Source organism: Pezoporus occidentalis, unplaced genomic scaffold (genome assembly GCF_034315485.1).
Source record: "Pezoporus occidentalis ecotype Australia unplaced genomic scaffold, CSIRO_AGI_Poc_V1 ctg74, whole genome shotgun sequence".
Classification (NCBI taxonomy): domain Eukaryota; kingdom Metazoa; phylum Chordata; class Aves; order Psittaciformes; family Psittacidae; genus Pezoporus; species Pezoporus occidentalis.
The window spans coordinates 2,626,007-2,638,173 of NW_026916093.1; the positions used below are offsets into that span (position 1 = coordinate 2,626,007).

Sequence of the window (12,167 nt, forward strand, 5' to 3'; positions counted from 1 at the left end):
CTATCCTCCAGAACCTCCCAACCGAAGGAATTTAAATCCACATCCCCTACTTCTTTTAGAAGTGTCAAGGGAATACTGGTGACTTAATTTCCTTAGCTCAATGAGTCTTCATGCTTCCTTTACAGCTTCACAATCAGAGGCTTACATGGAATTTGAGCATGCAGTTCTCTTTGCCTCTGAGCCTATGCCAAAAGACAATAAATCTTCTAACTATGGGTTGGGTTTGGCGAACATTTCTTTTTTGAACATTCTCAGAAAAAACCTGCACAGCCATAAAACTAGATTTTTCACCTGAACTATTCAATGTCTCCTTCAGATCACTGAGAGCTTTATTTTGGATATTTGATTGAAAATTCATTCAGGCATTTAAAAAGCACGGAAGAATGAATGAGTGCACATTACATTATACAAGACACTGATCTCCGTTATGCAGCAGTAAATGAAGATCTTTCAGTGTTAGGAACCATGTTTTTCAAGTTACCTTCACAGATTGCAGGGAAACCAGAGGAATATAGAATTTCTTGTCAAAATGGATCCATCACACATATATATCCAAAGTATCATTTTTAAACAACAAATTCAGTAGTCTATCAGGTACGTGAGTGGAAGAAACAATGCACTTAGACTTAAAAATAAAAAAAGAAAGTATCAGAAAAGCAGAAAATAATGGAAATATATCAGGCTTTCTAGTGCAACATCTTTGCTCAAATATTGAGACAGTACTTGTAGACCATAGAGGTCTACAAGCTCCTATCAGAATTTATCAAAAATCGGGGCTCAAAACAGGTTTTTTTCCTTATCCTCCTCTCCCTAAGATCACTGAAAATGGTTAAAAATAAAAAAAAAACAAAGCAATTAATAATGTATCAGGAGAGTTCAACATTTGTCATTCCATGGTTTTACAGATCTTTCTTTGTCCAGGTATCTCCATAAAGCTCAAGGACTGACTAGATCCCACATATCTGGCATCTTTTCCAGTACAGATAGAGGACGCTTCCACAATACTCCTTGCCAAAGGACCTGATCCCAAGCCCAAGCACATTCATGAGGAATGCTTGTACTATCTTTATTAACAGACCACAAATCTTAAAACTTGAAAGGTCAATTCTGTTGGTGTAAAATATATATATATAAAATCTCAGTTTATTTTTTTAGTCTTTTGCTTTCTGTTAGATTTATAGTTCTGGTTTTCTAACAATGTAATAACTGGGAACTTTAAAAAACTTAGGTGTCATAACTGAAAAATTAAAAGCAGAGCATATGCATCTGAACAGAATACAGGATTAGTTAATGCCATTTTTTCTTAGATCAGTGCATTTTAAAATCAAGTTTTCCAGCTTTTAAAAATGCAGAACAATTGGAAAGAAAAATCACATCTTTCCCAGATAACATTCAACCCCTGATTAAATAAAGATGTGCGAAGGCAGAGATACTTCATGCCTCAGGAGACAGCCATAGTGGAACTGCGAGTGTATTTTATATGTGAATTAGAGGTAAGCTGTAATGACATGAGATGAAAGGCTCAGCCATGATTTTAATAAAGGGAGAGACAGTAGTTCCCTGTGGACTCCATATGCAAAAGAGTGAGACTCAACAAGAATATATGAAAAGAATCAGCAGAAACTACTATAAATGTTTCAAAGTTATAAGATCACCATTAAAATTCATCACATTTTACCAAAGCTGAAAATTTCAGTTTAGGAGGGTAAAGTAAGCTTTAACACATTCTCGATAGTTTGTCATATAAAATTGAAAAAATAAAGCTATGCCATCAATGAGCTGGAAATATTTTTAGATAAGACAGAACTGGAGAGTTTGAAACCATAAAATTTTATTTCTAAAGGTTTCTAATAATATGATCTGAAAAGAATTTCATTGAATCTGTTATTTCAAAAGCATGTTTTTTATTGAAATAAACCAACACAATTTAGTAGCACTATGATCACAGGCGTTTTAGCTCCTTTTAGCAATCCACAGAAAAAGCTGCCACTTTTTGCTCTATTGGTATTTTTTTTACGGATACGGCAGAATTCCAAGGAACTGTTGTTTCTTTCCCCCACCACCAGTAAATGGAGGAAAATGTTTGAGATTCTGCACAGGTCTCTCTCTTTCCCCATATTTAAAATAAATAAATAAATAAATAGAATTAAAAAAGAGACACATCTTTGTAAGGAAAACATATGAAAAGAGCAAAAATGAATGGGATGAACTGCTTAAAGGGAAAAAAAATAACCTATTCCTGCTTTATTTGATCCTTTGTGATAATCACACTCCTGGCACCCTGCCAGCGAGGCTGAGCATGCTGATGTCTGGCCAAGTATAGTAATCCCTTGGTTCAAGCCTGAGGTCTGTGATGAAAATTACAAAGCAGGGACAAAATCAAAATGCCACCTGTGATTTTATTCTGAAACTAATTTGATGGGGAAAAAAATACAATACAAACAGTCTTTTTAGTAGAGTCTACAAAACTATGACTAAATTGAATCAACGCAAGTGGATGGAGGTAGCTATCATGCATATACATTCGGATCTGCAGGCATTCCTTTTAAAGAGAGTGGTAGATGCCTTTCTGACAGGCAAATTGCTTTGAAATTGTTTTTGAAGTCTGAGGTCAAACTTTTAAAATTATAATTTTAGCTTGCATCTTCCTTTATTCTAGAGTCTCTTTGTGTCTCTTACATAACTTATTTGAAACCAACAAAACCAGGAATTAAACCACCATTCATTACAGGTCAACAAACCGCTGAAGGAAAAAACTTTTCCTTTCTCTTTTCATTCGGCAGTCTGTATTTGAACTAGTTGCCCACAGATAGATGGAGAATTTATTGCCACAAAATTCTGCTTGCACAATGTATTCAACTTAGAAATCCAGCCAGCAGAGCCTTCTACACTATTATTCAGGTGCAACAGAAAAATACCACATCAAAAAAACATGTCGCTCTCTGTTTTTAAATGTCTATTACATTTTCTCACATTTTACTAAAAGGTTGTAAATTATTAGCAGTAACGATCAAAGTTTGTTTGGGGTTTTTCCTAAAAAATATTGAAGATGATTCAGATCTGACTCTTAGAAAAACCCAACACAACAAAACAGATTTTATTTCCTTTATGTTGCTTCAATAAAAATCACTGTTCACTATTTTACCACCACCTTCTCTTTTGACAGTCTCCGGCTATTTCTATGCATGTTTACTACTCCTCTGCACTAGTAAGAACTTGTATGAAAACAAGAGGACAATCCCTGACCTCTAGGACTTCACTGAAAACACCACATTTCAACTATTTCACAGTTGCTGCTATTTTCCTTCTTCAGGAAGGATCTCTATAGATATCCTATTCTCTTTGATATTCAGGTCTGTTTCTGCATTCTATTTCTTCCCGTTACTGACAGTGCTAATTGAAGGAAGGCTTTAATAGCCGCCTTAACCTTCTCATACTTCCAGGCCACCCTTTTTCTATGGTTTCTTTTGCAACTGAAAAAAACCCCAACTTACCACAGCACACAATTCAGTACTTATTAAATTCTTTGTTTGAAATATGCAGATATGCTCACAAATTTCTTAACTACACATACACACTAATATGTGGAGAGAGAACTTCAGGTATGTACATGCACATATTCACACAAACAGCATAAAAATCATTCTAAAAATCATGAACATTTATGGTTAAATAAAAGGTACCTACCTGGAATGAGCTGACCCAGTAACTGATGGCATCTGGGAAGGCTGAATACAGCTACTATGACCAAAAAGGGATAGTGTTTCCATTTCATGATGTGTCCTTCCTTGCATTACACCAGCTCAGCAGTGCTAACGTAAATGTTACCTGCAATACACAATGGAAATAAGAACAGATAAATTAATGATAAATTTAAGATACTTCCAAATATTTTTTCCCAGTGTAACTCTATGAATTATACTGGTTTCACTACAGTTTCAGCTACTAAAATAATCACAGAATGGTTTGGGTTGGAAGGGACTTTATCATCTAGTTCCAATCCCCCTGACATAGGCAGGGACATGTTCCACTAGACCAGGCTGCCACAAGCCCCGTCCAACCTGGCCTTGAGCACTGCCAGGGATGGGGCATAATGTTAAATTTTCTAACAACCAGGAAGTTGTAGCGTACAACCAGAATATTAACTATTCTCGCAGAGCAGACAACCCCAAAACAGATGTTTTAAAGAGAGGTATGAGGAACCCATAGTGCTGCATGTTTTTTGGTCAAGTTATTAAAGAAATTGCTGAGTTCAGCAAGATAATTCAGTGTAGATTTAATCCATCTCAGTTCAAAGATCTACTTAAACGCTTGCTCAAGTTGAAAACGCTTCAACACTATTCAGCTTTCTATACAAGCAGGGTTAAAATTTTGCAGTAGTCTTCTTATGACAGAGCGCTTTGCTGAATGAGGATTAAGGATAATTTTACCCAGCAATAACTTGGAAAAAAAAAATCAAAGTAACTTTCTGCTGAGTTTCAGTGTCTCTAAAGGCAGAAAATTTTCATCTGACTACCAGGAAAATGAAAACTAATGAAGGAAGAAAATCTTTTGAATCAAAATATGTCTTTTAGACTCGTTTTTTGACCACCACAATTGTAGGCTGCAAAGTATTCACAACGCCGCCACTGCTGAAAAATAACCTCTGCTCATTCTACACATTTCTTACACTCCAGACACATGAGTGCTTAGTCAGAACTATGCCAGAACTCTTCAGGCCTTGTTTATAGCACATGAACTATTCAAAATGCCTTTCACTTTAAGCTTTCTAAAAAACACATGGTAATTTTTTTAGATGATCATAGGTTTTAAAAAACATTAAGATTATTTTTCTAGATAATCTCTTTCATTAAATACACAATCTGTAAATCACTGGGCTTAGTATTTTGATTTAGGGTTTTTTTTATTGTGGGGGTGAGGGTTTTTTGCCATCCCCTCCCCTTTTTGTTTTAAGGGCCTTTACCTGAATACATACCAAAACACGTGACTTCAATGTCCCATACACTGCACGGTATCTGAGGTTCTTGAGGAGTTCTTGATGACAAAAGCTATGTTATTTTAAGTGCCTTTCAAGTTACTAGATACACAATTGCCTGACCCTAACCAACAATTAGAGATCACTAAACACAACTGTAAGTGTGAAGCAGGCTGATGCATTAAGCTCTACTTCAACAATAAATAGCTGTGTGAGACCTTGATAACATTACAACTGCGCTTCTCATTTCTCTATCCTTGTACTCATTCCCCTTGTAATTAAGGATACATACTTAGAGATGAACAGTTTGGATTCCAACTGCTATATCACCTAAAGCCAGAAGATAGTATTATAACAGTGAAAATACCTACAGTGCTATCAGTTGCTTCTTCAGTCTGCTGAGACAGAGAATTTTTGGCTGTAAGCCTAATATATATTTAATGACTGCAGGTAGAAGAGTTGTATTTTTACAGGGAGTATTCAGTGTCATCTGATACTTTTAGATGCTCAAAAATGCATAAATAAATTAAATATTAATAGATTCAATCACCTACACATGCTGCATTTTATATTTGCTTCTTGTGTTATACCTGCACTTCTAATGTCTTACCAAACACAAATAAGAATACTCCATTTTCTGCTACTGCTATTACCTGAATCCTTGTATTGGGTTTTTGTGGCAAAGTTTTGGTAGAAGGGAGGCTACACAGGTGGCTTCTGTGAGAAGCTGCTAGAAGTTTCCCCTGTGTCCAACAGAGCCAATGCCAGCTGACTCCAACACAAACCCCATATGGAACAGGGGGATGCTCAAAGAATGCTGTGACCCTATGGGAAGCCAGTGTTGGATCAGGCTCCTGGCAGGACCTGTGGCCCTAAGGAGAGAGAAAACCAGTCTGGAGCAGGTTTGCTGCAGGACTTGCAACCCTGCAGGGGACCCACACTGGGGCAGTCTGTTCCTGAAGGATGTACCCCATGGAAGGGACCCACACTGGAGCAGTTCCTGAAGAGCTACAGCCTGTAGGCAGGACCTGCAGTGGAGAAGTCTGTGGAGGACTGTCGAATGTGGGAGGGATCCCACACTGGACCAGGGAAAGAGTGTGAGGAGTTCTCCCCTGAAGAGGAAGGAGTGGCAGAGACACAATGTGATGAGCAGCTTTGGTAGGTACCTGGCATCACCCCCATGACCAACACACCATAGTCATACAAAATACTTTTTCTTCATTATTCTCATTATATCTGCACTGCACACAGAAAATCAGTTTCTTCCGTTCCCATTCTTTTAATTTTCCTTATCATTTGTATCACTGCTGTTCTGTTGCAAATAATTTGACAGCTCTTAATGGTAGAGTTAGCGGCAATTAATGGCCAAGGTGTTACATGCTGCTCTAAATGCTATTCATGATATGACTCCAAAACTGAGATGAGGATTTGCAACTTCAGGACTTTCAAATATCAATCTCTTTACAGCAATAGAGATTTGCTTAAAAAAATTATTTACCACTTTGACTTCAGATTCCTATAGTTTCTTCATCTTTACTTTCTGCCTTCAAATACAAGATTCAGTGTTGTTTCTAATGCAAAACTGATGAGGCAGCCCATTGAATTTGGTTCATAAAACAAAAAGTAACATCATAAATTCCCCTGCAGCCCATGGAAAAGGATCACAGTGGAGCAGATATCCATGCTGCAGCCCATGGGGGACCACATGCTGCAGTAGGTGGACATGCCTGAAGGAATCTGCAACCCATGGACAGCCCATGCAGGAGGAGATTTATTCTTGAAGGACTGCAATCCATGTGAAGTAACCACAGTGGAAAAGCATGAGGAGGAAGGAGAGGCAGAGGAGCTGTTATGAACTGATTTCAACTTCCCATCCTCCATCCCCCTGCACCATTCCAGGGAAATGAGGCTGGGGGGGGAAGAGGTAGTTGGTGATGAAGGGGTGAAGTTGAGCCTAGGAAAAATGTGGCGCTGGGGATGTTTTATGTCTTTCTCACCATCTAACTCTATTTTAATCAGCAATAAATTCTGCTTTTCAGCCAAGGTTAACCCACCACAACAGTAAGGCTGGTGGGGGAGATCCCAGCAACATATTTTATAGAACTTGTCCTGTATATTAAGGAATGAATCCAGAGTTTTTTCATTTCCATATCTCTCTTCCATTTACTTAAATTGGTAAACTATGACTGCTTTTTATACCTTTTTATAGGAGACAGCTCCACAGAGAGCTCTGACCTGCCTGCATGGCTTGTTTGTTACAACCTTTCTGCCCTCTAATTCTGCTTGTGGTTTATGTTTGAACTACAATATGTAATTCTAAAACCCAAAATTATTTCAGTGTTATTAAAAACATTATTCTTACAGAAAATTTCAGTCAAGACGGCTTTAATGAAGCCAAATAACTTTAATATGAAAAGAAAGCTTCTTAGTCTACGGTTGGAAACAATTCCTGTAGATATACCTTGAAAACAATCCTGAATAGGAGGCTACTTCTCTATATTGGGAGTATAGTGCTTTCTTCTGAAATAGTAGCCTTATCAAAGGAAAGATAAAGTAGGAAAAGATGTCACCAGAATTGAAAATGGTTTTCAGATAGAAGCTGGGTTCAGTAGAAGAGAAATAAGATCTTTCTTATCACAGCCTACTGCCACAGTCTCACAATTCAAGTGCTACACTATAGTGGAAAAAACCCACAGAAATGCATTGCAACAAAAGGGATTCAGCTGTCAATGTAAAACACTGCTCCCCTTAGTACATAGTAAAAGCCTATGAAGTATCTGCCACATGTATTTAGAGCTTCTATTCATATACATATTTCTCCATGCCATCACATTTAACTTTTTTACTGTAAAAGCTGAACTAAATGTTCGTGTTTGCTTCTTCTCTGCAATTAGTCTTTTAATGTCTGAAATACATAACTCATATTGTAGATTTAAAGACTGGAACTAATTAGGTGTTGCCAGAAGTAGGATGCACTCACTTAACTCTCTATCAAATGACTGCAGACCCACACCAGAATGTGCATGAAAAGATTCAGTTCCAATGCACTGTCCAGAGTGCACAATGAAGATAAACGCTAGCTGTTCTATGACATTATAATCATTAAAGAATCAATGGCAAATTAAACTGCACAAACCCAGAGGGGAAAGAAGCACTGTGGTAAATGCAGGGAAAGAGTCTAATCAATTATTTTCTTCCACTTCCTAAGTGTAAGGCTATTCATCACTATTGCCAGTGCAGCATTCTGCAGAAGAAACAACACTTGAGACCAGGCCAAAGCCAATGCAAGTTTTCCTTAAATTCATACCCCTGCTTAATTTTTTAGATTTTGACAATGTGTTCAATAGAAAAAAGGACACAAAGGTCAGGTAATTAAGATTCTAACTTGTAAAAATAACTTCCTTTTATAAAAATCTGTGCATTTTGGCTAATAACATGCTGAAAATTGTTTGCATACAGAATGAGACAGAATTTTTATTTGCCGTGTACCCAAAGGCCATTTTGGAGTGTACTGGCAAAACTTCACTGAAAGGAATAAAAACTGAAAATTTGCCTTTTGAAGCAATGTTAACTCATTTTGAACCCAAAAAAGTATTTAAAGCTTGTCATGGCATTTTTAGGCCTGCTGATATTGGATGGACCTTCCCATACTTTCAATCCCTTAATTAGAAAGTCCTAACGTCTTTTAGTCGGACACCAGATCTGGTCATCTCTGCTTAGACTGACACTGCTTCTGAGCTTTACCCTCCTGTGCACTATCATCAGTGAAGTTATACATCACTGAAATTAAGAACTTCCCTTTACTATTTTAAACATCCTGTCTTTGTTAAGCTAAATTTATCTGGAGTTTCAGAAGGATGAGAAGGAAGCACTGCCATACATTGTCTCAACTGTTTCCATTTAGGAGCAAGAATGACAAGGGTTGATGAACTAGGGGAAAAAACTCTGGCAAGCTCCCTTTGTGTTGTAAAGTAAATCACCTCTACTATGATCAAAGAAGCTAAAAAAAGAAAAATACATTAAGTCTATTTAAACCAGAGTAGTTATAAGTACAGAGCATCTAAACATCTGGACTGTGATCCTTTCAGTGACAATTCATGCAGACATTCATGAAGCTCATCTTGTTTTATCTTTTAGTATTCAAAAATATTTGCTTTTTTAGAACCAATTGTTAGGCCAGTTTTAATAATTATGATGCAAGACTTATACCTTACTTATTTTAAGCTATGGGTTTGTTAGTGGTTTAAATGCAGTGAAAAAAAGAGTAAAATAATTAGTAATAATAGTAGTAATGGATTGAATGTGTTCAATTTACATTTTTAAGCTGGTAAGTAATACGTCAGCTTATATGAAACATATGTAAAACAGTCTTACCTAGATTTTAACTGACTGGATTCTCTGTATGATACATTTACTGCCTAAGCAGTAACAGAACAGTTCACCTAATATAATTCACACTCATACTGAAAGATTGCAGCAGACAGCAATATCAGCCTGACAAACTGTGTTATGCGACATAGGCTGTAGCCTAAACCCCAATTCCCCTCGACTATGCTGTTTACACATGAAAGCTCAGTATGAGGAGTCAAACTTATGACAAAAGAAATACCTTTTCTCCCACCAGTCTCAGTCTCACAAACAATCTCTCTACCAGAAATTCTGCTAGTCTTTAGCAGTTCCTTCATGTGTCTGTCTAGAGGAACTGAGATTAAATTTTTAATAAGGGATAACTTTAACAATGATGTTTTCTTCAGGGAGGAGTACAAAAGTGAGAGAGTGAGCAACAGAACATGATTTCTGTATAAGGAAGCAATATATTTATAATTCGATAAATGTGCAATCCTGTCAAAAGTCCTCAATGCATGGTCAAAAATGGGAAGAATGGTGGTGTTCGGGGGGGGGGGGAATAACCTTATGATCCCACAGGTACGCAGAACATACAAACACTTAACCATGCGTGTCGTAAGCCATTGCCTGTCATCACAGTGCTTGTTGTGTTCAGGCTGATTATTCCCCTGGAATGCAAAAATCAATTCTAACTTGCAAACTATTATTTTGCACAGAGCCGCAGCATTGCAGGTTTTGTTCTCTCTTTTATATTCAGTCACTCTCAGGGGAGCAATCAGAGGACAAATGTAACTGGTAACAGTCAATGGTGAATTTATTGTACAAAACTTTCCTCAAATCCAGAAGGTGATATCATTCTGTTAATTAGGCTTTTTTGTTGAAACTGCTGATCTAGCTAAAAGCCGTGGCAAGAGAGGGAAGAAGTAAAGATATTTGTATCATCACTCTCAAGAAGTCATACAAGAAAATAAGAAAAGATCTTAAGGTCTTAGCTAAAAGCTTTATAAGTGCAGAATACTCTGTGTATGAGCACATGCATGAGCACTTGTGTGAGAAGAGGCAATTGAGCTTTAGAGACATGTCTAATCTACTAAAATTAACTTGTGCTTCAAACTTAGAGGTAAGCAACACTTTGGGTTGCTCTTCCCAATTGTAGCCAGGATACCTGGCATAATTTTTGCTCATAAAACACCAAATTTCTCTATGAAGAAGCCTACCAAAGGAACAGAGCTCCAGTCTCGAGAACCTTCAACTAATTCGTTCCATGCAACTCTAAACCACAGGACTTCTGAATGTTTCCTTTTTGTTTTGTTTTTTAAATGCTATTTCATGTTTTATACACACACACACACACACACACATATATATATGTATGTTGTACCTGCTCCAATCAACCTGGGCCTCCCAATTGCATAAAGGACTATTTCACAATAAAGGTAAACAAGCAAATGTGACGCAAATCCTGTAGTAACAGCACCACAGAAAACGCTATGGGAAAATTAACTGAATTCATAGTGGGATTTGGAAGGTGGCACCATATACAAAACTAGGTATAAAGCAGGGAGGGGAATGAAAAAAAATAACAATTCTTGGTTAGTAGCTGGATAATTGACTGAGGCAGGGTGCCTGCAAAGAATTTGCATGAGCATGAAGATTATAGAAGAATTCATGGATTATCTATGAGGTTGCTATCTTTTAAATGCTTTCCCTTGTTTTAGTGAGATTTTCTTTTTCTGACTTCAATTCAACAGCCAGGAAAAAAGTGTCCATCATGATTCTGAACCCAAATTACACTACTGTCAAGCATCAGATCTAGATATATACCTACTCTGACGAGAGCATCATGCATGTTAGAAAATCATTTTCTTGCCTTTTCTCAAGTATGGAAAACAGTATTGCAAAAGTAAAAAGGAAAGTTCCCTTTAAAAATACTTCTACTTATGAATGTCAGGAAGAAATAAAGTGGTACTCTACTTCTATTACAGCAGATACTTCAATCTTTCATTTGTAGATACTCCTTTTGCACATGTGATGCAAGAATAAAGTATCTTCCATTCAAATTTAAACAGGTTCCTTCAGAGAGGCTTGAACTTGTCAAAAGCAATGCTATCTCCCCAAAATAATAAAAATATGCTTGCAATCTAAAGTTATGACAAATTCAGTAACACTGAAATGAGTTCTGGTTTTGCCAGTAGACAAATCTTAAGAGCTTGTTTAAATGTTAAAAAATTTGTGCTTTTTGAAGCTACAACTAAGGAATGATCTAAATAAAGCAAGACGTTTCTAATATTATTGATGCATTACCTTTTTTTTGCCCTTTGACATACTAAATCAGCAACTTGTGTCTCAACTACCAAGACTTTCAAGGGAGTGTTTGGAAAAAAATCTAGGTACTCTATCAGTCACAAATTAACCCAGTACAAAATACCATGTTTCCAAATCACGTTTGTAAAACTACATAGTCATCACCTATTGAAAAGGAAAAAAAAAAAAAAAGAAATCATATCTAATGCATTGCTGTGATTAGCAATTTCTTTACTCATAAGACATGATATTCAAACACTAAGTAGTGGACATTTGAAGAAGTGGCTGTCACAAATGTACTACCAGAGTCACAATGACAAGAAACAACATTTGACAAAAAGGAAACACAGTGCCTGAAAGGTTAGAAAACACAAACCAAACATTCATTTGACTCCATTTTGATTCCTCTGTTATACCTGATCTAAAAAAAAAAGGCAAGATGTTTTCAAAGGCATTTAGCTTTAAACAGTCACTGTATTTTTGAATGTCCTCAGCAGAAAAGAGGGATTCAATTTTCAAAGATAATTGTGTCAGATAACCG

General features: G+C 36.7%; 1 protein-coding gene across 1 annotated transcript in view; it reads right to left on the bottom strand.

The window, feature by feature from the left end:
- The window catches only part of ROBO1 (roundabout guidance receptor 1), a 707,430-nt gene that overhangs the window by 619,189 nt on the left and 76,074 nt on the right, over positions 1 to 12,167 (bottom strand). The window contains exon 2 of the mRNA XM_062602019.1: positions 3,688 to 3,828. Coding sequence (XP_062458003.1) covers positions 3,688 to 3,775 — 88 coding nt within the window. The 5' untranslated portion in view covers positions 3,776 to 3,828. The remainder of the gene's footprint in view (positions 1 to 3,687; positions 3,829 to 12,167) is intronic.